This window comes from Pelophylax lessonae, assembly GCF_965119305.1.
Source record: "Pelophylax lessonae genome assembly, chromosome: 11".
Taxonomy (NCBI): domain Eukaryota; kingdom Metazoa; phylum Chordata; class Amphibia; order Anura; family Ranidae; genus Pelophylax; species Pelophylax lessonae.
Window position 1 is genome coordinate 24,326,116 of NC_138778.1, and position 27,896 is coordinate 24,354,011.

A 27,896-nucleotide genomic window follows, 5' to 3' on the forward strand; every position below is an offset into this window, starting at 1 on the left:
CTTGGCAACTCTAAGAAATTTTGCCCAATATTTTTATGGAGGATAAATGGATCATTAACACACTTTCGGCTGCTGTATACTAAAAAAATATTCCCTTTGTTTTAAAAAGCACATTTTTGCAGAGTGCGATTAAGCAGATGGACGGCCATTTTTGCAGAACGACCATTTACAATGGGAATTTTGCGCCACAATTGCGAGTCAAGCTTTTGTCTCGCGGTTGCAGGGCGACTCTGTTGACTTGATTGGCTAAGTTTGACGGGCGGTGTCACGTGTCATCATGGCATTCAGTGTTAGGTCCCTTTCACGCCGGCTTTCCGATCAATCAGTTTTTCAGGCGGACCTGATTGGATGCTCCATGTACCTCTATGGAGCAGCCGAAGTCAGCAGTGACATGTCCACTGACACCCGCTGCTCTCCGATCCGATCCTGTCCATGAAATCCAGATGGATGGAAACCCTATTTTCCATCCGTCTGGAGGATCGGATCGGATGAAAACGGACAGGTGGTCGGTTTTCATCGGATCTCCTATAAAGGAGAGCGGGGATCTGACAGCTCCGTCTCTGCAAAGTAAGCGGAGACTGATCTGTCATCCGCCTGTTCAGCGGGGATCGGCAGATCGATCCCCACTGAGCAAAATGGAGTCTGCCAGACGGGAAGCCAGTGTGAAAGGACCCTTAAAGTGTTATTAACCACTTTACCACCGGAGGATTTTGCTTTCTTACGTCCAGGCCACTGTGCGACTTTAACTGACAATTGCGCGGTCGTGCGACGCCGTACCCAAACGAAATTTACGTCCTTTTTTTCTCACAAACAGAGCTTTCTTTTGGTGGTATTTGATCACCTGTGAGATTTTTACTTTTTGCGCTATAAACAAAAATAGAGCATAAATTTTGAAAAAATAACAATATTTTTCAAATTTTTTTATATGAAATTCCCCCCCAAAAAATTTAAAAATAATTTTTTTTTTACATTTTTGGCCAATTTGTTTTCTGCTACCTATGTTTGGTAAAAAAAATCACAATAAGCATATTTTGATTGGTTTGCGCAAAAGTTATTGCGTTTTTACTAACTAAGGGAAAGATTTCTGTCATTTTTTTTTTTTTTTAACGAGCAATGGCAGCGATCTGCGATTTTTTTTTTTTTTTGCGGGACTGCGAGATTGCGGCGGACAGATCGGACCCTTGACTGACATTTTTGACACTTTTGGGGGTACCAGTGACATTACTACAGTAATCAGTGCTATAAATATGCACTGTTACTGTAAAAATGACACTGGCAGGGAAGGGGTTAATTTTTATTGGAGAGGGAGGGGTTAATGTATGCCTGATGCTTACTGACATGTGTGGGGGGAGGTGACTGAGTGACACAGGGACAGCTATGCTGAATCCGGCAATCTGACCCTGCCTGTCACTTAGGAGATCCGCCCGCTTTGTTTACACAAGCGGGCGGATCTCCAGACTCGATTCCCCGACGATGAGGGAAGAGCGGCAGTGATCACCGCTGCTCCTCCCCTGGCCCGACTCCCGCTGTGACTGAAAACAGCGGGACCGCGCCTCCGGTGACTGCCCACAAGGGGAGGAGTCCAGCGACGTAGGTTTACGTCGCTGGACGGGAACGAGCCACTGTGGCGCAGTAGAGGCACAGTGAGCAGGGGTAAAGTGGTTAAACCCACAACAGTAAAATCAGTCTGTATATGCAGTAAAGCATGCTTGTTATACTCACTGTGGAACGTAAGGGGTTAATCCTCCGCATTGTGTGAAAGGGCTGTTTGATCCTGTCTTCTCTGATTCTCCCCTTCTTCCATAGTTCCCAATCTATCTTTTGATAGAACAGAGGCTAGGGGGCAAAAGCTGCACATGCTCAGTTTGGTGTGTATTGCTAGAGAGTTTTTTCTTTTTTCGGGAGGGTGCATGTGATCACCACTGTCCAGATAGAGGGTCAGGGGTCCTGCAGCCTCATAGGGCAGTCAGAGCAGAATGAAAATTCCTCCTACAAGCTTTAACCAGACACTGATAGAAGTCACAAGACTGCTATATACTGCTGATGAGAAAAGGTATTTAGCAGTTTATATTTACTAAAACAACTGCATTTCCATGTTCTGTGTACGGTGGGAGACCAGATATAGTGACTGCAGGCTCCCGGGTTTAGTAACACTTCAAATTTGAACAGCCCCCCCCCCCCCCCTATTGTAAATTGTAGGTGGGTGGTCGAAGGGTGGTAAAACCACGACTCAAACACCTCTTTTTACCACCTCAGGCCACTGATGTAAAAGAGGCCTAAGTGTAACTTTGGGCAAAATTAAAAAAATTTGTATGTAAAAAAAAAAATCCACGCTAAAACAAGACAAAAAATAAGATCAATGTAATGACAGCGGAAAGTGGCTATCTGATGAGGCCATACAAATAGCTGAACAAAGAAGGAAGGCAAAAGGCAATGGAGAAAGGGGAGAATATACCCAAATGAATGCAGACTTCCAGAGAATAGCAAGAAGAGACAAAAAGACCTTCTTAACCACTTTAAGACCGGAGGATTTGGCTGCTCAATGACCAGGCCCTATTTTGCGATTCGGCAATGCGTGACTTTAACGGACAATTGCGCGGTCGTGCGATGCTTTACCCAAACGAAATTGACGTCCTTTCTTTCCCATAAATAGAGCTTTCTTTTGTTGGTATTTGATCACCAGTGCAATTTTTTTTATTTTTTGCGCTATAAACAAAAAAAGAGCGACAATTTTGAAAAAATAACAATATTTTTCACATTCTTTTATATGAAATTCTCAAAAAAAAGTGTAAAAATCTAAATTTTTTAACATTTTCGGCCAATTTGTTTTCTGCTACATATTTTTGGTAAAAAAAAATCGCAATAAGCGTATTCTGATTGGTTTGCGCAAAAGTTATTGCATTTACTAACTAAGAAAGATTCATGTAATTTTTATTGGTTTTTTTTTTCTCTACTAGTAATGGCGGCGATCTGCGATTTTTTTTTTTGTGGGATTGGGACATTGCAGCGGACAGATCGGATCCCTAACTGCTATTTTTGACAATTTTGGGGGTACCATTGACATTACTACAGTAATCAGTGCCAGAAATATGCACTGTAAGTGTAAAAATGACGCTGGCGGCGAAGGGGTTAACAGTATGGGTGATCAAGGGGTTAAATGTGTCCCTAGGGGCGTGATTGTAACTGTGGGGGGGGGGGGGGCGTGGTTCGTAAAGTCATCACAGAGACATGTGATCCTATATAGCAGGATAGCAGGTAGAAGCAGGGCTGCCATCAGGGGGAGACAGCCCATACAGATGTAGGGGGCCCAGGGATTCTGAGGGCCCGGCCGCCCAGGCCCCAACCAACGAGATAGAGTTGTTGCTGTTGTAGTAACTAGCAATTGCTAAAGCAGGGTGGCAACAGAGTAAGCCTATGCAGCCAAAGGGATATCTCTTTGCTAGATTGGGCTTTTTCTTTGCTGAATATTTGAGGCCATCTCTTTGCTGGATTGGGATGTCTCTTTGATGAATATTTGGGGCTGTATCGTTGCTGGATTGGATTCATTTTCATATATTAAGTTGTAAGTGTGTTAAAATAAAAGTGTGTGCACTGAAGGATTCAGTGGGATTGCCAGTGGGCGGATTCAGTGAGATGGCCAGAGGGCAGGCCCTGGGGAATATTGGTCGTCAGGCCCAGAGGGGCCCAGGCCTAAAGCTGTGTAAGAGGCCCCAAAATTTCTGATGGCTGCCCTGGGTAGAAGTACAGACAGCTGTGTTTACATCAGCCATCCTTCCTTCTCTGTCAGCGGCGGGAGATCTCGAGTGGCCGGCGGCCATCGGAGCCGCCTGCCACACGCACTAGCTTCCCCGCTGAAAATCGGGGGGGGGGGGGGGGGGCGAGCGCCGTACGGGACTTTGCCTGGGAGAGCCAGACTGCCGCAGTACATCTGCGGCGTGCAGTCGGCAAGTTGTTAACCACTTAAGCCCCGGAAGATTTTACCCCCTTCCTGACCAGGGGGTTTTTTGCGATTTTTTTACTGCGTGACTTTAGTGGACAATTGCGCGGTCGTGCGACGCTGTACCTAAACGAATTTTACGTCCTTTTTTCCCCACAAACAGAGCTTTCTTTTGGTGGTATTTGATCACCTGTGCGATTTTTTTGATCATGCGCTATAAACAAAAATGAGCGTCAATTTTGCAAAAATAACAATATTTTTCACTTTTTTTTATATGAAATTCCCCCCCAAAAAAAAGTAAAAATCAAAATTTTTTAACATTTTCGGCCAATTTGTTTTATGCTACATAAGTTTGGTAAAAAAAAATCGCAAAAATCGTATTTTGATTGGTTTGCGCAAAAGTTAGCGCGTTTACTAACAAAGGGAAAGATTTTTGTCATTTTTGGTGTTTTTTTTTTAACGAGTAATGGCGGCGATCTGCGATTTCTTTTTTTTTTTGCGGTACTGCGACATTGCGGCGGACAGATCGGACCCTTGGCTGACATTTTTGACACTTTTGGGGGTACCAGTGACATTACTGCAGTAATCAGTGCTATATATATGCACTGTTACTGCAAAAAATGACACTGGCAGGGAAGGGGTTAACTATATTGGACAGGGAGGGGTTAAGTGTGTCCTAGGGGTGTGCTTCTAACTGTGGTGAGACAGGTCTCCTAGTGTAAAAACAGAGATCAACGGTTCTACATAGTAGAACCGTCTGATCTGCATTCTTACACAGGGAAAATGACAGGCGGCTTGTTTACATAAGCCGCCCGCCTTTCTCCCGTTCTACCGACGATCGTAGTGTGACCGGCGGACATCGGGTCCGCCGGTCAAACTCCCGCACTCCTCCGTGAACGAGCCGAGGCGGCGCGCGCCGAGCTATTGGCTCTAAAGCGGATGACAGGCGAGTGACGTAGATCTACGTCACTCTGCCTGGCCGGGGCTGACCGCCGCAGTAAATATACTGTGGGCAGTCGGCAACCGGTTAAACAATCAGTGCAAAGAATTAGAGGAAAACAACAGAATGGGAAAGACTAGAGAGCTTTTTAAGAAAATTGGAGATATCAAGGGAAAGTTCTGTGCAAAGATGGGCACGATAATAGACAAAAATGGCAAAGACCTGACATAAGCAGAAGAGATGCCAAGAATATACAGAAGAACTATACAAGAAAGATCTGAATGTCCCATAGAACCACGATGATGCAGTCCCTGACCTTGAACTGGATAATCCTGCAGAGTGAAGTCAAGTGGGCCTTAGAGAACATTGCTAATAACAAAGCTAGTGGAAGTGATGTTGTCCCAGCTGAGTTATGTAATATCCTAAGAGATGATGCTGTTAAAGTGCTGCACTCAATATGCCAACAAATTTGGAAAATTCAACAATAGCCACAGGAGAGGAAGAGGTTCCGTTTTACATTCCAAGAAGGGCAGGGCCAAAAAAAAACATTCAAACTACCGTACAAACGCACTCCTCTCCCGCGCCAGCAAGGTTATGCTGGAAATCCTACAAGCTAGGCTTCAGCAGCATGTGAACCAAGAGCTACCACATGTACAAGCTGGATTCTGAAGATCAAATTGCCAACATTCGCTTTGTAGCACTGCCCCCTTGGGAGCTCCTGAGAACGGAATCCCCTGAGTTACCCATAGCAACAACTTGTAAAATCTTATCACTCTGTACCTGGCTCAGTCAATGAACAGTCCAGGGAATTTGGTTTTTGTTTTGTTTTTTTGAACTTAAAGTGGAGTTCCACCCATTTTTAATACATTGGATTACATAGATGTATGTAATCCCCTTTAAAACGACTTTTACCAATGGAAACTTTTTTTTTTTTTTTTGCTAGTAAATACTTTATTTTCTTGTTTATTCCTCCTCTCCTTACTTCCGGGTCCGATCGGCGATGACGTCATTCGGCGATTCGCAGTGTGAGCTGGGATGTATTCCATGCCAGAAATCTCGCAGTATTACCCAGGAGCTGAGCTGTACTGTGTGTATTGAGGCCGTTCCCTGCCCCGCCTCCTCTCAGTGAGTTGTACTGTATGCATTGTATTCAGGACGTGCTCTGCCCCGCCTCCACCCCGCCTCCTCTCAGTGAGTTGTACTGTATGCATTGTATTCAGGACGTGCTCTGCCCCGCCTCCGCCCCGCCTCCTCTCAGTGAGCTCAGTGAGGATATAATGCTTTCAGTCCTCGCTCACTGAGAGGAGGCGGGGCAGAGAACGGCCTGAATATAATGCATACAGTACAACTCACTGAGAGGAGGCGGGGCAGAGAACGGCCTGAATATAATGCATACAGTACAACTCACTGAGAGGAGGCTGGGCAGAGAACGGCCTGAATATAATGCATACAGTACAACTCACTGAGAGGAGGCGGGACAGAGCACGTCCTGAATACAATGCATACAGTACAACTCACTGAGAGGAGGCGGGGCAGAGCACGTCCTGAATACAATGCATACAGTACAACTCACTGAGAGGAGGCGGGGCAGGGAGCGGCCTCAATACACACAGTACAGCTCAGCTCCTGGGTAATACTGCAAGATTTCTGGCATGGAATAAATCCCAGCTCACACTCTGAATCGCCGAATGACGTCATCGCCGATCGGACCCGGAAATGAGGAGAGGAGGAATAAACAAGAAAATAAGGTATTTACTAGCAAAAAAAAAAATGTTTCCATTGGTAAAAGTCGTTTTAAAGGGGATTACATACATCTAAAGTTACGAAAATGGGTGGAACTCCACTTTAAATGGGAGAAGGGATGAGTGGGATACTCCAGCTTGACAACTATGCGCAATCTTGAGGACTTCTATCTGCATTGAATGCGGCAAGGCCGCTGCTTCACCCTGTCACTGAAGTGAAGTTTTGAAAGGTGAACTATCCAATAGATTACTCTTCAGGGTCTAACTTGGCATCCCCTTTCTCGCTGACCTTCTGTCCACTGACCCCACTGGAGTGGTCCCCTTCCTGGGCAGACCTCTGGCAAGCCCCCTGGCACTGTTTTTCCACAGGTAGCTCTGCCTTCAGCTCCACTGTCCGTTTCCTCTGGACTTCTCTGGCTGAGCCTCACACCTGGTCCACTAGGCCGACTGCCTGTGACCACTTTCCTCTCTGACAGGAGGAGAGACAGCCGTCACCCTCCTCCTGGGACCTGGCTTCTCGCCCAAAGACGCCCTGTCACATGTGCCCTCGGCCTTTATGACCAATCCCAGGATGCTCTTCGTTTGTGCCCTCCCACTGGGACTGAAACAAAAGCCTGTGTGTCACTGGCTGGGTTTCCTCCACTGTCCAACAGGCTCCCCTATTGGATACAGTGAGGACACTCCCTCAGACCAAGTGAATCACACCTGGACACATGCAACAGGCAGAACTAACAACCGTGCTCCCTGATAAGCAGGCAGAGCCAAAAACTAAGCTTTTACCTAGCACCTTTCTAGGAGGGTGCTACAGCTGGATAGTAGAGGAAGCAAGGGAGTTCCATAAGAATGATTACTGGCTTTGACTATAGTAAAGCCTTGCATTGTGTGGATCTTAACAAGATGTGGCAAATGCTGAAAGAAATGGGAATACCAGACCACCTCCCTTGTGTTCTGAAAAATTTTTATGCAAGTCAAGAAGCAATAGTTAGAACAGGACTTGGAACAACTGACTGGTTCAAAATTGATAAAGAAGTGCGGCAAGGATGTATATTAGTGATCGACCGATATCGTTTTTTTAATACCGATATTTTGGTCATCGGATATCGGACAATATCTGCTGATATTTTCGTACATGTAAAAACTATTTTTTTTTTTTATTAATGTTATTTATAAAGGTACTCCTTGTGTCTAAAAGACCCCAAACCCCTCCTCAGCGCTAAAAAGCATTCAAAACGCCAAGTTTGGCTGTTTTGAATGCTGCCCGTTTTTTTAAATTTGGCGTCGAGTACCCAGAAGTGATGTCATGACATCACTTCCGGGCTTTTTACATGGAGACCCGGGTCTTCTCTTCGGCGGTGGTGGAGGTAGGATGCCTGGGTCTCCCAGTGGGACGGGAGACCCAGGGCGAGCCGTGGAAGGTGGCGGGGGGGAGGACGACGTCCCCTCCCGCTCCTTGTAATGACAGCTGAGTGGCTTCTCAGCCACATCGGTTGTCATTACAAGTCAGCCGACCGTTGGCTTTGGACGCCGGTACCGGGGTGATGTCTCTAGCTGCAGGTATCACTCCGGTACAGCACTTTTCCTAAATATCAGCAATATCGGTAACCTCAGGGGCCGATTATGATATATCGGGGAATGTGCATATCGGCCCCCGATATATCAATAATCGGTCGATCTTTAATGTATATTGTCACTCTACTTATTTACCCTATATGCAGAGTACATCATGAAAAATGCCACGATCGACGAATCACAAGCCGGAATTAGTATCACAGGGAGGAATATTAACAACCTAAGATATGCAGACAAATGGCAGAAAGTGAAGAAGATCTAAAGAGTCTCTTAATGAAGGTGAAAGAGGAGAGCGCAAAAGCTGGCCTGAAATTGAACATTAAGAAAACTAAGATCATGGCAACCAGTTCCATCGCTCCTTGGCAAATTGAAGGAGAAAAAATGGAAACAGTGACAGATTTTATCTTCCTAGGCTCCAAGAACACAGCAGACGGTGACTGCAGCCATGGAATTAAGAGACGCTTGCTTCTTGAGAGGAAAGCAATGGCAAACCTAGACAACATTATAAAAAGCAGAGACCTCACCCTACCGAAGTGCTGCATAGTCAAAGCTATGGTATTCCCTGTAGTAACCTATGGCTGTGAAAGTCAGACCATAAGGAAATCTGAATGCCAAACTCATGCTGTGTCCAATCACAGCATGGGTCAGCAAGGGGTATACATCAGTGGTCCTCAACTCTGGTCCTCAGGACCCACTAACAGGCCAGATTTTAAGTATTACCTTGGGAGATGCAGACTAGAATACTACAATCACTGAGCAGCAAATGAGATCACCTGTGATGTAATTTAGTTATCTTGCAAACCTGGCGTGTTAGTGGGCCCAGAGGACCGGAGTTGAGGACCACTGGTATACATCTCTTTGGAAAAATAAAGTACCTTTGTATTTTGCATGAAAACTTCTGACATTCGTGCAACGGATGTTTTATAAATAAACCCTGTAGTGCAGGGGTATCCAACTCAATTTCCTTGTGGGTCAGTATTGTGGTCACCCACAAAGGGACAATTGTATCTGTAAGACTAGATGTCTAGAGCACCCTGCTCCCCTTACATACATCAGATGCCAAGAGCCCACCCCCCCCCCCATCACCACCACCATCAGAGGTCAAGAGTCCCCCACCCTTCCTTACATCACACTACACCCCCCTTACCATTTGCTGCTGATGAGAAGAAGCTGGGGGTGGAGCTGGAAAGCAGAAAGTTCACGGTCTGGAGGAGGACCAGAGGATGATTGGGGTCAGCTGAATGGGAGTCCTCGAGGGGGTGCGCAGAGAGGCGCAGGATCTGTAGGAGGAGTTCTGTCCTCTCTGCTGCCCACTGCTGAGACAAAGGGGGGTGCCGCAGCTACGTAAGAGATGTGAGGGCCACATTAAATGACTTGGAGGGCCAGATTCAGCCCGCAGACCTTCTGTTTAACACATTTGGTTTAGGGGTTTGTTATGCATAGTGTGCAGGAATCAGCTCTCTTTTATAAGCTGTTCACATCTCACTTCAACCCCTCCCCCTGGGTGCGAGAGCCATATGAAATGGCCTGGAGGGCTGGGTTCGGCCCGCGGCCTTGTGTTTGACACATGTGCCGTAGTGAGACTTCATTTATGTCATTGCAGATTTTTCACCATAGCGGGCCTTTAGCTGAGCCTGTTATGAGTTCCAATCTTCACCTGGAAATATATTCAGATTACACTGCAAATGATCACAGCTGAAACTTCAGACGATTTTGATAAATTAAAACATTTCAGCTTTCACTGAGAATGCAAATTTTCCATTTACACTTTTTTTAAAAAAAAATTATTTGTAGCACCTGCATGATGTAAGCTAAAACTACATCCCAGCATGCAATTCACTCAGGATGGTTTGTTTTCCCTGAAGTTCCCATTGTGTACTGTCTGGAGCTGCTTATCTGGGGAGTATAAATCGGCTCCTCGAGTAATCCATCAGCACCGGGATTAACCTGTGCATGAAAAGCCAGACACGCAGGCTTATTGGGTTACCAGCGTTCTCTATGAACAGCCGTATTGTCTGTGGATTTTTTTTTTTTCAAGTGCTTGTAAACCCTTACAACTGCAGTTCAATGGTTCTAAATGTAGAATAACAAATTCAGGGAAAATAATACCCTGAGAGAGTACAACATTGGGGGTACAGATGATTGCAAAATGAGCTAACAGTGTGGCCAGGCAGTGGGAAAAACGAATAGAATTCTAGGATTCATCACCAGCAGGAGGAAGGAGGTTCTGATTTCTCTATATCAGTAATGGCGAAAGGGCCGCTGATAAGGCAGTACAGCCAGCCCTTCTGTACTAGGCCCAGGCCCCATCAGTGTAAAAGGGGGGCCCAGCACCTGGTGAGCAGGAGGGCTGACTGCACCATCTTATTGCAGACTCTGTTCCTCTTCCGCCTCCCCTTGTAGCTGCCAACTGCAGGAGGATGGTTTCTAGCACATGTGCCCCTTCCATCTGCTCCATACTTGCTAACTGTCCCGTTTTTGCCAAAACAATCCTGGAAAATAGGAGCCTGTCCCGAGTAATTTACATTGTCCCGGCAAAGTACTTATTTACACTTTGCACTTACAGTCAGGTCCATATATATTAGGACATCGACACAATTCTAAAAAATTTTTGTCTCTATACACCACCACAATGGATTTGAAATTAAACAAACAAGATGTGCTTTAACTGCAGACTTTCAGCTTTAATTTGAGGGTATTTACATCCAAATCAGGTGAACGGTGTAGGAATTACAACAGTTTGTATATGTGCCTCCCACTTTTTAAGGGACCAAAAGTAATGGGACAGATTAACCATCATAAATCATAGTTACATAGTAGGTGAGGTTGAATAAAGACAATAGTCCATCCAGTTCAACCTGTGTAGGTGTGTGTGGCCGTAATCATCTCACATAGCCCTGAATGTTCTGATCCTTGAAATGTATGTCTAAGAGTCTTTTGAGAGCCACCATACTTCCCGCAGAAACCACCTCTTGTGGTAGAGAATTCCAAACGTTGCCTGAGGTTAAAACGCTTCTCCTCTAATCGCATTGTATGCCCTCGAGTCCTCATGCAATCCCTTCGACTAAATAGCTGTTTTTCTATGCCGAAATCCCCATTGAGATATTTATAAATTGCTATCATGTCCCCCCTCAGGCGTCTCTTCTCCAGGGAGAATAAATCAAGCGATTGCAGACGCTCTTCATAATTAAGGTTCTCCAATCCCCTAATCAGTTTAGTTGCCCTTCTCTGGACTCTCTCCAGCTCCAACACATCCCTCCTGAGGACTGGCGACCAGAACTGGACAGAATACTCCAGATGCGGTCGGACCAGAGTTTTATAAAGTGGAAGGATTATAGTCTTATCTCTGGAATACATCCCTTTCTTTATGCATGCTAATATTCTGCCGGCTTTGGCAGCTGCCGCTTGACATTGCATGCTATTGCCTAATCTATCATCAACCAAGACTCCCAGATCTTTCTCCATTTTTGATTCCCCCAAGGGTTCCCCCCCTAACGTGTATTGTGCTTTTATGTTTTTAGTCCCCAAGTGCAAAACCTTACACTTCTCCACATTAAACCTCATTTGCCATGTCGTTGCCCACTCCGTTATTTGTTCCAGGTCATTCTGTAGGATATCTGCTTCATGCTGAGCAGTTATTGCCCTGCCCAAGTATTAAAACTTTCACTTTTTATTACTTAGTTGCAAATCCTTTGCAGTCACTTACAGCCTGAAGTCTGGAACGCATAGACATCACCAGAGGCTGGGTTTCATCCCTGGTGATGCTCTGCCAGGCCTCTACTGCAACTGTCTTCAGTTCCTGCTTGTTCTTGGGGCATTTTCCCTTCAATTTTGTCTTCAGCAAGTGAAATGCATGTTCAATCGGATTCAGGTCAGGTGATTGACTTGTCCATTGCATAACATTCCACTTCTTTCCCTTAAAAAACTCTTTGGTTGCTTTCGCAGTATGCTTCGGTATATTGTCCATCTGCACTTTGAATCGCCGTCCAATGAGTTCTGAAGCATTTGGCTGAATGCGAGCAGATAATATTGCCTGAAACACTTCAGAATTCATCCTGCTGCTTTTGTCAGCAGTCACATCATCAATAAATACAAGAGAACCAGCTCCATTGGCAGCCATACATGCCCACGCCATGACACTACCACCACCATGCTTCACTGATGAGGTGGTATGCTTTGGATCATGAGCAGTTCCTTTCCTTCTCCATACTCTTCTCTTCCCATCACTCTGGTACAAGTTGATCTTGGTCTCATCTGTCCATAGGATGTTCCATATCTGTGAAGGCTTTTTTAGATGTTGTTTGACAAACTCTAATCTGGCCTTCCTGTTTTTGAGGCTCACCAATGGTTTACATCTTGTGGTGAACCCTCTGTATTCACTCTGGTGAAGTCTTCTCTTGATTGTTGACATTGACACACATACACCTACCTCCTGGAGAGTGTTCTTGATCTGGCCAACTGTTGTGAAGGGTGTTTTCTTCATCAGGGAAAGAATTCTTCGGGCATCCACCACAATTGTTTTCCGTGGTCTTCCGGGTCTTTTGGTGTTGCTGAGCTCACCGGTGCTTTCTTTCTTTTTAAGGATGTTCCAAACCGTTGATTTGACCACACCTAATGTTTTTGTTATCTCTCTGATGGGTTTGTTTTGTTTTTTCAGCCTATTGATGGTTTGCTTCACTGATAGTGACAGCTCTTTGGATCTCATATTGAGAGTTGACAGCAACAGATTCCAAATGCAAATGGCACACTTGAGATGAACTCTGGACCTTTTATCTGCTCCTTGTAAATGGGATAATGAGGGAATAACACACACCTGGCCATGGAACAGCTGAGCAGCCAATTGTCCCATTATTTTTGGTCCCTTAAAAAGTGGGAGGCACATATACAAACTGTTGTAATTCCTACACCGTTCACCTGATTAGGATGTAAATATCCTCAAATTAAAGCTGAAAATCTGCAGTTAAAGCACATCTTGTTTGTTTCATTTCAAATCCATTGTGGTGGTGTATAGAGCCAAAAAGACTAGAATTGTGTTGATGTCCCAATATTTATGGACCTGACTGTACTTACTTAATGTACTTATTTGCACATTACACTTTATAGTTACATATTACATTTTTTGTATGGTCACACCTGAGCACTTTTGACACTTTAGAATTGCAGGGAATTGTGATGAGAATTTTAACCTTTAGACAGAAGTAGTGCAGCTGAATGGGCGAATTACTCCAACTCTGATAATTTGGCCTCAAGTTTAAAATTCCCTTTTAAATTTCCTGTAATTCTCTCTTTATTGAGTAGACCCTATAAACCCTATAATCTGATAAGTAGGCGGAGATTAATTATGTGGAATGGGTGGAGCTTCAGGGAAGTGGGTGTGGTAAGTAATTGATAGCTGTGCTGCAAAGTGTCCCTGAAAATATTTTTCAAATGTTGGCAACTATGCTGCTCTCTGGGCCTCTCTGTGATCTCCTTTCCCCCGAAGCACTGGGGCTTCCCTCCTCTCCCGCCAGCAGCTGCTACGGGCACTTAGGGGGTATGTTTCAGGAAGGAGAGAGGATGTTTACTATGCTTCAGTTTTTGAATGAGTAGGAAGCCTCAGAGCGCTTCCTATTCATTCATCTGTGCAGATGAGCTGAGGTTGCAGGGAAAGAGACTGATAAATCGATGTCCTCAGTCTCTTGTGGCTGGGAGTGGGGCCCTGTCAGGTAAGCTGTATGGGGCCCTGTGGTTTCTAACAGCAGCCCTGGATGGCGAACCAGTGGCACCCATGCCACAGCGGCCACGCAAAGCCCTCTCTGTGGGCCAGCATGCGCACACTGACCAGCCATCGTTTTCACATCACCTCCCCCAAATCCTATACGTGAACGAGCCTTCATGTTAGCCTCCCTCAGTTCTCTCCCCTCTCTGTGCTCTCCAGCGGCCCCTGCTGGATGCTCAGCGAAGCGAGGGAGGGCGATAAAGAAGCCAAACAAAGTGAAAAAGCCTCTTCTCCTTCGTCCTGTGCCCCATAAGTCCCTGGCAGCCTCCGATGAAGAAGCAGGAGGAGGAGGAGGACATGAAGGAGAACAATGTGCTGGAGCTGGGCACCCAGAGGGAGCGCTAAATCAACTTTATCCAACAGCAGAAGTTTAGCCCAGAGGAGGTTGCCAAACTTCTGCTGGACTCCAAGTGAGTATCCCGACATAGAGGATAGAGCATTGGGTCTCTTCACTGGGGGCCACATGGACTGGACACCCTGGTGGTGCCATGGTATAATACCTGCACACATGGCTATAGGGGGGTACTGAGGTCTGGTGGACCATCTATGATAAAATTCATCTGACCTCCATCAATAGTGCACATGGGGGCAAAAAGAGCAGATAAATGTAGATAGTTACCCCATGGCCAATGGTACTTTCTCTGTTAGCTGGACACAGAGCTGTAAGGGGGTCCTAGGGTCCCCCTGTACTGGGATCCAGTGAGGAGAGGAAGTGGTAGGAAGAGGGCAATCACAGGCACCACCAAAAGGAGAAGCTGTTGCCAGGCACACTGATGCTGGACGCCTGAGACGGGTGAGTGCTGAACTGACTGCAATCCCTCCTGGGTTGGGCGATCGTCCTCTGGGTGGCTGGGTGCCTGCATCAGGAACAGTATGAGGGAAATATACAGAACTTGATGAGAGTGTGCTGTGATTTCTGGGGGTGAACATCGGACACCTCAGAAATCATTGGTCTGTGTCATGATGAGGAGCAGTGATCTGATTACAGCTACTGTATGTATTATGACAATCCTCCAAACACCATATAAAAAGGATAGACAAATGTTGTCACCCTAACAGCCGGTTCACATTAGCGCGACTTGTCAGGCGACTTGTCAGCCTGACAAGTCGCGCTCCCTCGCGGTCCATTGACCGCTACAGGACCCGTTCTAATAGGAGCGACACAAGTCGCTCCGACTTAGAAAAAGGGTCCTGTACTACTTCGGGGCGACCTCGGAGCGACTTGCATAGACTTCCATTATGTGAAGTCCCTGCAAGTAGCTCCGAAGTTGTGGTGCAATGTAATGCACAAGTCGCCCCCGAAGTAGTACAGAGTCGTGTCGCCCCAGTGTCAACCGGCTCTTAAAAACACATCCAAGGGCCCAGGCACCATACACACACCGTCCCACTATCAAATACGCACAGCATAGCCAAAGATGGTTACAAAAGGGTTTTCTAAAATAAAACCTCAGTATTCAGGTTTAATTGCGGTGTTGGCACTTTGAAATCGATAAGTTGGATTTGTGTTGCAGTTTGGGCACTCGGGCTCAAAAAGGTTCGCCATCACTGCTCTGTATAGATCTTTAGTGAGACCTCATTTAGAATACTGCGTCCAGTTCTGGAAACCTCACTTACAAAAAGATATTAATAAGATGGATTGGGCCCAGAGACGGATAACAAAAATGGTGAAAGGTCTGGGGGGATAAAACATATTGGGAGCGACTTCAGGAACTTAGGTGTCCATTTATGAAACCGAGAAACTTGTGATCCTCAGGATCATAGCTGATCTCTGGTAAATACCGGTTTATGTAGCTGCGATGAAGAGCAGAGGACATGTTCTCTGCTTCTCATCACAGTACATGACCGTTCTGTCACAAACCGCCAGTTTATGAAAGTGAGATCTGAAAATCTCACAGCCGTTACTCTGAAATATCTCCATTCCAGATTCTCCAGCTCAGAGGTGGAGAATCTGGGAGAGAAGCTGGTGTGAATAGACTTCTTTCTTCCTATATATCAGCACCAGTGGGTTAAAAATGAATAAAAATTAAAAAAAAAAATGTGTGTGTGTGTGTGTATGTATGTGTATATATATATATATATATATATACATATACAGGGCCGGTGCTACCACTAGGCAAACTAGGCAGCCGCCTAGGGCGCACTACCACCTAGGGCGCAGCCATGGCCAGTAAGTGTCACCTCCTCATCCCCGGTGGATGTCACCTCTAGAGAGGGGGGCACTTTGTATATAAAGGGGTGTGTGGGGTTAAAGGGGGGCAGTGTGTATATGAAGGGGGATGTAGGGTTAAAGGGGGCAGTGTGTATATAAAGGGGGTGTAGGGTTAAAGGGGGCAGTGTGTATATAAAGGGGGTGTAGGGTTAAAGTGGGGCAGTGTGTGCAGGAAGGGGGTGTAGCAGAGTGTAGTGTTTAAAGGGGGCATTATGTACAAGAAAGGGGGCACTGTGTACAGTTATTTTTTATTTTGGGCGGTGGGGGGACGGGGTGTGTGTGCGCAAGTAGCTGGTCTTGCCTAGGGTGCAAAATAGTCTAGCACCGGCCCTGTATATATATATATATATATATATATATATATATATATATATATATATTGTTCTGGACATTTTATAGATAGGCAACGCCTATCCTCATATTGATTAGGGGTTCCAAATGAATAACTACTACAGTAGGGAACAGACACAAAAAGATACACTCCGCATCTTTCCAAAATAACTGTTCTGCTTTATTTGACGCAATTGAAGGTTTTTATACACATGATTACGTAGGTATCACATTAATATTACAATTGTACTTTTATGGTAACAAGGGGCGTAACATAGGCAGGCTAATTCTAACCAGGACTAGAAAGAATGCAAACATGTAATGAAAACATTATTAGTGCCGTGTGCAATACATACAAAATACAGTATAATATAACAAGTATAATATAATAATATACAGGATATACAAATCTCCTTTACAATATATATATATATATATGTATGTACATACTGTATCTCACAGAAGTGAGTACACCCCTCAGATTTTTGTAAATGATTTATTCTATCTTTTCATGTGACAACACTGAAGAAATGACACTTTGCTACAATGTAAAGTAGTGAGTGTACAGCTTGTATAACAGTGTAAATTTGCTGTCCTCTCAAAATAACTCAACACACAGCCATTAATGTCTAAATTGCTGGCAACAAAAGTGAGTACACCCCTAAATGAAAAGTGAAAAAGAGAGAGAAGGTGTGGTTTTATATTCGACCGCTCGCATTCCAAGGAGAGAGGAGGAGGGGCATGTCCTGAGGAGAGGGGAGTGCCTATAGCAGGAAGGGGTATGTCCCCAGGAGAGAGAAGGTGTGGTGTATTCCAAGGAAAGAGGAGGAGGGGTGTATCCTTATGAGAGGGGTGTCTCTTAAAGGAGAGGAGAAGCGGCGTGTCCTTAAAGAGGAGGAGAGGCGTGTTCTTAGGAGAGAGGAGGGGTTTGCCTATGGCAGGGAGGAGTGTATCCCTAAAAGGGAGGAGGGGCGTGTCTTCAGGTGGAGGGAGACACCCTATGAGGCTCTTCTGAGCTGCACTGTGTATATCCCAGGACTATTACAGGAGCCCTTTTTCTGTATACAATAGGGGGTTTTATGTGCACAGTATAGGGGTGCTGTATTACTAACATAGGACGAAGAAGGGAAGGCCAGAAAAAAAAAAAAACCCAGTGTGGTGATGGATTCTATAATGGGGGATAATGGCAATCAGGAGGAAGGGAAGTACAAAAACAAAACCTTTTTATTTATTTTTTAGTTTTGGATAGAGCGGAAAGGGTTTAGAACCCCTGTCAGTTGTTATTGCTGTCTGTGCCTCCGTTGGAGAGATTCCCCCTATTTGTTTACCATTATCATTGAGACCCCGTTCACACTGGGGCGACCTGTCAGGCGACCTGGTCGCCTGACAGGTCGCCGTAGGTCGCCTGCCATAGAGAAGCTGTGGACCCGTTCTAATAGGAGCGACACAAGTCGCTGCGACTTAGAAAAAGGGTCCGGAGCTTCTTTGGGGCGACCCGGAGCGACCTGCATTGACTTCAATGTTATGAAGTCCGTGCCGGCCGCTCCGAGGTCGCGGTGCGAGCTGCGCACCGCGACCTGTGAGGTCGCCCCGGCAAGTCGGATCGCCCCAGTGTGAACGGGGTCTGAAAGTAAAAGTAAGATAAAAACCCCAATTTTGTCCCCAGAAAAGTAACAGAGGGGAAATCCTCCAATGGGGGGCACTAGGTCTGGTGACCTGGGGGGTCCTCAAGGAATCCCCTAAAGGGTAACTCCACTTTCGTGGGGGAAAAAAATAGCAAAAAACAATACAGCGTATACAATTGCGACACAAATCATATTGTTATTGAATGTTATTAAAAATGGCCTTTCCTTTTCAATCTGCAGCTGTTGTAATTTTCTGAAAATACAATGCAATATGGCCGCCTGGAGCTGTTCTGTACACAGAATGTATACTGACCACACCCCCAGAAACATCATTTCCTGCTTGTGTGATTGGCTCACTAATTTTCCCAGAAGTCTGCACTAAGATACAAGTCAGATTTCTGGCATCCCCTGCAACAAAAATGTCATTTTTGGTGAGATACTCCCAATAGGAACACGTCTAAAGGGATGCAGACCCAGCTGATTTCCTCTTTAGAGCCCTGCAGCTGCCACAGCTGATAGATAATTTTAAAAACTACTCTCATTAGACCCACTCAGCACAGAGGAACAAACAATGATTTCTTCAGAATAACAAAAGGTAGGGATCTGCAACAAAGTTTGTTAAAATCCTTGTATTATACAGAGATGACTTAGAGGGGAATTTTCTTTTCTCAACAAAAGTGGAGTTACGCTTCTTCTCACTTCCTGTTTGGCTATGGGACAGGAAGTGATGGGAAATCTCTGCAATGGGACACAGATGGCAAAAAATAAATCTGACAGGGGTTATACCCTCCATTGCTCTATCCAAAATGAAAAAAAAATGTTTGCCTATAATTCTTCAAGATCTTGCCTCTCACCAGTCTAACCTTTGTTCCTTCCTTCCCAGGTCCCCTGTGCAGCATCTGTGTAAACCGCTTTGGGTGCCGGCCGGTAATGATGGTTGGCGGTCTCTTTGCCTCGCTCGGGATGGTGTGTGCCTCATTCTGTACAAGTATTATCACCATATACCTCACCGCTGGAGTCATCACAGGTGAGCAACAGCCAGAAACTGTCCATCACATGACCTTACCCTACAACCCACCTCCAGCCATTGTTCTTTCAGCATTTTGAAAGCCTCTCATTAGTTTTTAGTATTATTAAAAAAATATTTTCCTAATTTTTATAAAGTTGGACGCCAAACAAATATAAAAAAAAATGATTGCAGTTCTGCAATCATATAAACATCATTATGTGTATTTTTTTTAAATGCAAGCAGTGTAAGTACTTGAATTTGACTTGGAATCAGCCTCTTGCAGTCCCTGCACAGGGAGTTCAGATTGAGGGGGAAGAAACAGCACAGGGAGCCAATCAGCTGTTCTGTAGTGCAAGAGGCCATACTAATAGGAGGAGAGAGCAGAGGGATGAGCTCATCAGTCTGTTGCTTCTCCTTTACTGTCCAGACACAGGCTGGGGGGAAGGACATGATCTGTATGTATTACTGAACTGCAGCACTGGAAAATTTGGTCTCCTTCCCTAGTACTGAGCTTTGTGAAAAAAACAGGCTTATTTTCCTATAGAGTGGTCTCCAACCTTTCTAGAGAAAGACACAGTTTACCTTTTTTTAAGACTAGGGGGTCAGTGGGAGAAGACAATGTCCTGTTGTTAGTATCAGTGGGGAGAATAGTGCCCTGCTGTTGGTATCAGTGGGGGGAATAGTGCCCTGCTGTTGGTATCAGTGGCGGGAATAGTGCCCTGTTGGTATCAGTGGTGGGAATAGTGCCCTGCTGTTGGTATCAGTGGGGGGAATAGTGCCCTGTTGGTATCAGTGGTGGGAATAGTGCCCTGCTGTTGGTATCAGTGGCGGGAATAGTGCCCTGTTGGTATCAGTGGGGGGAATAGTGCCCTGCTGTTGGTATCAGTGGGGGGAATAGTGCCCTGCTGTTGGTATCAGTGGGGGGAATAGTGCCCTGCTGTTGGTATCAGTGGGGGGAATAGTGCCCTGTTGGTATCAGTGGTGGGAATAGTGCCCTGCTGTTGGTATCAGTGGGGGGAATAGTGCCCTGCTGTTGGTATCAGTGGGGGGAATAGTGCCCTGTTGGTATCAGTGGGGGGAATAGTGCCCTGCTGTTGGTATCAGTGGGGGGAATAGTGCCCTGCTGTTGGTATCAGTGTGGGGAATAGTGCCCTGCTGTTGGTATCAGTGGGAGGAATAGTGCCCTGTTGTTGGTATCAGTGGGAGGAATAGTGCCCTGTTGGTATCAGTGGTGGGAATAGTGCCCTGTTGTTGGTATCAGTGGGGAGAATAGTGCCCTGTTGTTGGTATCAGTGGCAGGAATAGTGCCCTGTTGTTGGTATCAGTGTGGGGAATAGTGCCCTGTTGTTGGTATCAGTGTGGGGAATAGTGCCCTGCTGTTGGTATCAGTGTAATTAATTGTACCCCTTCGTTGGTATCAGTGTGAGAAATAGGTCCCCATCGCTGGTGTCAGCGGGAGGAATAGTGCCCCATTGTTGGTGTCAGTGGGAGGAATAGTGCCCTGTTATTGGTATCAGTGTGGGGGGGGGGGAATAGTGCCCTGTTGTTAGTATCAGTGGGGAGAATAGTGCCCTGCTGTTGGTATCGGTGGGGGGAATAGTGCCCTGTTGGTATCAGTGGTGGGAATAGTGCCCTGTTTTTGGTATCAGTGGGGAGAATAGTGCCCTGCTGTTGGTATCAGTGGGGGGAATAGTGCCCTGCTGTTGGTATCGGTGGGGGGAATAGTGCCCTGCTGTTGGTATCGGTGGGGGGAATAGTGCCCTGTTTTTGGTATCAGTGGGGAGAATAGTGCCCTGCTGTTGGTATCAGTGGGAGGAACAGTGCCCTGTTGTTGGTAACTGTAGGGGGAATAATGCCCCATTGTTGGCGTTAGTGGGAGGATTAGTTAGTATCTGTGTGGTGGGGGGGATAGTACCCCGTTTTTGGTATCTGTGGGGGGAACAGTGCCCCATTGTTGGTGTTAGCGGGAGGAATAGTGCCCTGTTGGTAACCGTGGGGGGAATAGTGCCCAGTTGTTTGTATCAGTGGGGAAATAGTGCTACCTCATTGGTGTCATTGGTGTCAGTGGGAGGAATAGTACCTAGCTGTTGGTATCAGTGTAATTAATTGTACCCCTTCGTTGGTATCAGTGTGAGAAATAGGTCCCCATCGCTGGTGTCAGCGGGAGGAATAGTGCCCCATTGTTGGTGTCAGTGGGAGGAATAGTGCCCTGTTATTGGTATCAGTGTGGGGGGGGGGGGAATAGTGCCCTGTTGTTGGTATCAGTGGGGAGAATAGTGCCCTGCTGTTGGTATCGGTGGGGGGAATAGTGCCCTGTTGTTGGTATCAGTGGGGGGAATAGTGCCCTGTTGGTATCAGTGGGAAGAATAGTGCCCTGTTGTTGGTATCAGTGGGGGGAATAGTGCCTTGCTGTTGGTATCGGTGGGGGGAATAGTGCCCTGTTGTTGGTATCAGTGGGGGGAATAGTGCCCTGCTGTTGGTATCGGTGGGGGGAATAGTGCCCTGTTGTTGGTATCAGTGTGGGGAATAGTGCCCTGCTGTTGGTATCAGTTGGGGGAATAGTGCCCTGCTGTTGGTATCAGTTGGGGGAATAATGCCCCATTGTTGGCGTTAGTGGGAGGATTAGTTAGTATCTGTGGGGGGGAGGTAGTACCCCGTTTTTGGTATCTGTGGGGGGAACAGTGCCCCATTGTTGGTGTCAGCGGGAGGAATAGTGCCCTGTTGGTAACCGTGGGGGGAATAGTGCCCAGTTGTTGGTGTCAGTGGGAAAATAGTGCTACCTCATTGGTGTCATTGGTATCAGTGGGAGGAATAGTACCTAGTTGTTGGTATCAGTGTAATTAATTGTACCCCTTCGTTGGTATCAGTGTGAGAAATAGTGCCCCATTGTTGGTGTCAGCGGGAGGAATAGTGCCCCATTGTTGGTGTCAGTGGGAGGAAAAGTGTCTTGCGTCAGTGAGAGTCATCGTGCACAAGGGGTGGATAAAGGCATTCAGAGGGCCGCAGTTTGGAGACCACCCCTAAAGAAGGGTTCAGATACCATGTAAAAATGAGCTAGTAACTCCACCTACTGGCTGAAAATGGGAACACAAATGATTCATATGGAATATTTCGTATATAACCAGATTTAAATAAAAATACAATTTTTTTAGATGTATTTATTCATGAATTCAATAAATAACCTTTTTGAAAACCACTATATAAATATATCTAAGGCCAATTATTTATTTATTTATTTTGGATAAAGTAGTGGGGAGGATTATAACCACTATCGGTTGTTTTTCAATCTCTGTCTCATTAGAGAGATTTATCAGACTCTCTTTTTAGAATCATTTTTAGAAACAAATATTTGTATCTTTTTCCATTAAATGTTTACTGCCCCAATCACACTTCACGATTTAAAATTTCCAAATCGCGGAAATGTGTTTTTTTTTTTATTTTTGGTTGATATTCTGTCAAGTCTATAGACATGGTGGTTGCATTCGTTTTCTTTTTTCAGGCTAAGAACATTTTCAACATGTACAGAAGATAGCTGTGATTGTTGCCAAAAAAGCCATGTCTTTGTCACTTCCTCTGAGTAGAACTGAAAGCAAAAACAATGTAATCGTTCTTCTGCAAAATTACCGATCCCCCACAACCCCCATGTAATGGAGGGACATGGCTCCCTCCATAGATACAGTGGAGGAGTGAACTTAATTGATATATTAATTTTTTTTAATAAGTGATCACATTCCCTCTCTTCTCTGCTGCATAGAGAGGTGAGGGTGGAGAAACAGCAGCACACTGGTCTTCAAATTTAAAGGCGGTGCAGGGGGTAGGGGGCGTGTAAGAACAAATCTGATCATGGAGGAGAGCAGGAGAGTTCACAGCACAGCTAGAAAACCCGCCACACTATGCTCCCATGCCTAGTGTGGTCAATTTTTAAAGGGAAGGTAGAGGGAGTGGCAGGAACACAGGAATTCACACAAAGAAAGCAATACAAAGAGAACAGGATACTTTTTCATACAAGTACATGCTACAGAAGGCACATATTAGGAATAGGAAACGTTGGGTTTACATATTATTTAACATATATGTCTTCTTATTCTTTTTTTTCCCTCAGGTTTGGGCCTGGCTTTGAATTTCCAGCCTTCACTCATCATGTTAAACAGATACTTTGACAAACGCCGTCCACTGGCCAATGGCCTTGCTGCAGCTGGAAGTCCCGTCTTCCTCTGTTGCCTGTCCCCATTGGGGCAAGTCCTCCAGTATAAGTTTGGCTGGCGAGGTGGCTTTCTTATCCTCGGAGGTCTTCTTCTAAACTGCTGTGTATGTGGTGCATTAATGAGGCCTCTGGAACCACCAAAGGAAGAGAAAGAAAAAGAGAAAGAGGAGAACAAAGAAGTAAAAAAACCTCCACGAAAGCTTCTGGACTTCACAGTGTTCAAAGATCGGGGCTTCGTCATCTACACAATTGCTGCCTCCATTATGGTTTTGGGGCTTTTTGTGCCACCTGTTTTTGTGGTCAGCTATGCAAAAGACCTCGGCATAGAAGACACAAAGGCAGCGTTCCTCCTCAGCATCCTTGGATTTGTCGACATATTTGCTAGACCTACCTGTGGTGTCATTGCGGGTCTAAAATGGGTGCGACCACGCTGCGTCTATCTCTTTGGCTTCTCCATGATCTTTAATGGTATTACCGATTTGGTGGGCTCTATGGCTGATACCTACGGGGGCTTGACGGTCTTCTGCATCTTCTTTGGAATCTCATATGGGATGGTCGGTGCTCTGCAGTTTGAAGTCCTCATGACTATTGTCGGCACGCAAAGGTTCTCCAGCGCTATTGGATTGGTGCTCCTGGCAGAGGCTATAGCAGTTCTCATTGGACCTCCCTCAGCAGGTAACCATTCAATAATGTACACAGCTATGATAGCGGAGTATTTTTGTTTTTCATTAAAATAGAAAATATTAGCAGCTAGATAAATAAAATATGACGATTGGTGTTGGCGCTACCTTTAGAAATTATAAATTCTTATAAATTGCCCTAAATGGCGTGAATGGGAATATGGGGTGTGATGACCCAACAAATGGTGAAAATGTGCCAAAGTAATATAAGTGAAAATCAAAAATTACAAGGTGTTTATTCACATAAAATCAAATTAATATTAAACAGTGAAAATAAACAAATGCAGTGAGTATAGTCAACCCACTACCACAAGGTGTGTGAACCAAGTTGCTGATAAATAAAATAAATAAATAAATAAACGTGCCACACAGAGTGTGATTCGATATAAAAAGGACGTCAAACGTCACTTCCGGTTGTCGGCCGTGGAACGCGGAAGCATCCCCGCGCGCACTGTGTTTTCTGATCTCGATCATCTAAACGAGTGAGTTATCTACGCCTTGTTTTTTATCTGTATGATTCATTTATTCATCACGGGGCTTTCTTCTTCCTATGCGAGCATCTAGGCCACCCGCCACCGGCCCACGATTGCTCCCCGCAACGAAGAGGAACCCCCTACACATCATCATACAGGTTGTATCAGCATAAACGCCACCCAGTGGCCACTTGTGGACTTTACACACTAACGTCCTTTTTATATCGAATCACACTCTGTGTAGCACGTTTATTTATTTATTTATTTTATTTATCAGCAACTTGGTTCACACACCTTGTGGTAGTGGGTTGACTATACTCACGGCATTTGTTTATTTTCCCTGTTTGATATTAATTTGATTTTATGTGAATAAACACCTTGTAATTTTTGATTTTCACTTATATTACTTTGGCACATTTTCACCATTTGTTGGGTCATCACACCCCATATTCCCATTCACGCCATTTAGGGCAATTTATAAGAATTTATAATTTCTAAAGGTAGCGCCAACACCAATCGTCATATTTTATTTATCACTCTTTACCTTCACCTAAGGTTTGATTGGGGCAGCTTACACCTTTTCACCCTCCCACCATATATCACAGTCCGTAGCGCTGGTCACTCTTCTCTATCATTATTAGCAGCTAGACTCGTTTTTTTCTGGCACTTTTTGTTACAAGTTTAAGTGCCAGTTCACACTAAGGGCTCTTTCACACGGGCGATCTGATCAGATCCGCCTGTCAGTTTTTTAGGCGGATCTGATGGGATCCTCCATGCAGCTCTATGGGCAGCGGATGTCAGCGGAGACACCTCCACTGACACCCGCTGCCATCTGTATCCGATCCTGTCCGTGAAATCTGGACGGATGGAAACCCTATTTTTCCATCCGTTCAGTAATCGGATCGGATCAGATGAGAGCGGACAGGCGGTCCGCTCTCATCCGATCCCCCATAGAGGGAGGGGGCTGAGACACCTCCCTCTCCTCCATCCCCGCTGAGCAACACGGATCCGCCTACAGAGGCGGACCGTGTGAAAGAGGCCTTATACGACTTGTCAGGCGACTTGGTCAGCCTGGCAAGTCGCGCACCGTCACGGTCCATTGAGTAGTACAAGACCAGTTCTAATAGGAGCGATGCAAGTCGCTCCGACTTAGAAAAAGGGTCCTGTACTACTTCGGGGCGACCTGGAGCGACTTGCATAGACAGTCATTTTATGAAGTCCATGCAAGTTGCGCCGAAGTCGCGCTGCACGCGAACCAAGAGATGGTGCTTGGAGGGGGGTAGGGGATGGAACCAAGAGATGTTGCTCGGAGGTAGGTAGGGGGTGGAACCAAGAGATGGTGCTTGGAGGGGGGTAGGGGATGGAACCAAGAGATGTTACTCGGAGGTAGGTAGGGGGTGGAACCAAGAGATGGTGCTCGGAGGTGGTTAGGGGGTGTAACCAAGAGATGGTGCTCGGAGGTAGGTAGGGGGTGGAACCAAGAGATGGTGCTCGGAGGTAGGTAGGGGGTGGAACCAAGAGATGGTGCTCAGAGGGGGGTAGGGGGTGGAACCAAGAGATGGTGCTCGGAGGTGGGTAGGGGTGGAACCAAGAGATGGTGCTCGGAGGTAGGTAGGGGGTGGAACCAAGAGATGGTGCTCAGAGGGGGGTAGGGGGTGGAACCAAGAGATGGTGCTCGGAGGGGGGTAGGGGGTGGAACCAAGAGATGGTTCTCGGAGGTGGGTAGGGGGTGGAACCCAGAGATGGTGCTCAGAGGGGGGTAGGGGGTGGAACCAAGAGATGGTGCTCGGAGGTGGGTAGGGGGTGGAACCAAGAGATGGTGCTCAGAGGTGGGTAGGGGGTGGAACCAAGAGATGGTGCTCGAAGGTGGGTAAGGGGAGGAACCAAGAGATGGTGCTCGGAGGTGGGTAGGGGGTGGAACCAAGAGATGTTGCTCGGAGGGGGGTAGGGGGTTGAACCAAGAGATGGTGCTCAGAGGTAGGTAGGGGGTGGAACCGAGAGATGGTGCTCAGAGGGGGGTAGGGGGTGGAACCAAGAGATGGTGCTTGGAGGTGGGTAGGGGGTGGAACCAAGAGATGGTGCTCGGAGGTGGGTAGGGGGTGGAACCAAGAGATGGTGCTTGGAGGTGGGTAGGGAGCGGAGACGAGAAGTGACTTAGGAAGGGGGGGAGTTCAAAAAAGTCCTGAGTATAATACTAGGTGGGATGGGAGTGAAGTTTGTATAGAGATGAACATCTAAGCAAGAAACGTAACATTTATTTATTTATTTTTTTTACTTTTCCATTGTAGGAAAGATTTTAGATGCCACCCACAAATACATGTTTGTGTTTATTATCGCCGGTGTCGAAGTGGTCACATCAGCCTTAGTCCTGACTATCGGCAATTTCTTCTGCATCAAGAAAAAACCTGAAGAGTCACATGGCAAAGAAGAGGTTGCAGAAATCGGAGAACTCAATAAGCTTCAAGAGAAGGCACCCGAGGGCGAAGGGGAGAAGCCACAGTCGCCCGAAGAAGAACAGTTTTTGAAAGAGGAAGATAAACAGAACGGCGAAGTGGTGACAAATCCAGAGACGTGTGTGTGAAGAACAAAGAGACGTTTTAGTAAATGATATTTCTAGGATTAGTGTTAGGGCTGTGCCAATTATCTATCACCTTCGAGTTATTCAGGAGCCAGGTATATATATATATCCATAACACCAAAGGGCAAAAAATAAATCTCTCACTCTACAATGATGAAATGGTCCTCCGTATTCTTCAACATGGATGTACGTTACCTGTCAAGGCTTTGGCACGTGTTTGGGTTGACACATTTTAGATTGTAATTTTTTTAACTTTTTTTTTTTTTATCTGTTGTAAATTCTTGCAGTCCTGATTGTTATATATATTGTTTTATTTATGAACTTTATAAACTGTTTTTGTTTTATTGATTTTGGTTGTATTTGCTAAATGCACTGGAAAACTATTAAATTATATATATATAAACATATAATTTTTTTAAAGAAGAAGTTGCATGGGCCATTATGTCCATACCAGACTGTTTTCTGTGAGCTTAGATGATAGTTTGAAGAACAAACATCCTGGATTTTTTTCCCTTTAACGACCATCCTATTGCAGATTTACTGCTACAGGGTAGCCATTCTGTGCAGAATTATGTATATCAGGGGTGTCAAACTCGATTTCATTGTGGGCCACCTCACCATTATGGTTGCCCTCAAAGGGCCAGTTGTATCTGTAAGACTAGATGTCCAGAGGACTCCACCCCCCCCTTACATCAGATGCCAAAAGCCCACCTACCATCAGAAGTCAAGGGCCCCCCACCCTTCTTTACATCACAGTGGGGACAGAGCTGGGAAGCAGAAAGTGCAGGGTCTGGAGGAGAACCAGAGAAGGGCTAGAGCCTTCTGAATGCTGAGACCAGGGG

At 45.8% G+C, this 27,896-nt stretch overlaps 1 protein-coding gene across 1 annotated transcript in view; it reads left to right on the forward strand.

Moving 5' to 3' along the window:
• The window catches only part of SLC16A3 (solute carrier family 16 member 3), a 91,851-nt gene extending 64,387 nt beyond the window's left edge, over positions 1 to 27,464 (forward strand). The window contains exons 3-5 of the mRNA XM_082272477.1: positions 18,994 to 19,137; positions 23,222 to 23,998; positions 26,765 to 27,464. Coding sequence (XP_082128603.1) covers positions 18,994 to 19,137; positions 23,222 to 23,998; positions 26,765 to 27,057 — 1,214 coding nt within the window. The 3' untranslated portion in view covers positions 27,058 to 27,464. The remainder of the gene's footprint in view (positions 1 to 18,993; positions 19,138 to 23,221; positions 23,999 to 26,764) is intronic.
• The last annotated feature ends 432 nt before the right edge of the window (positions 27,465 to 27,896 follow it).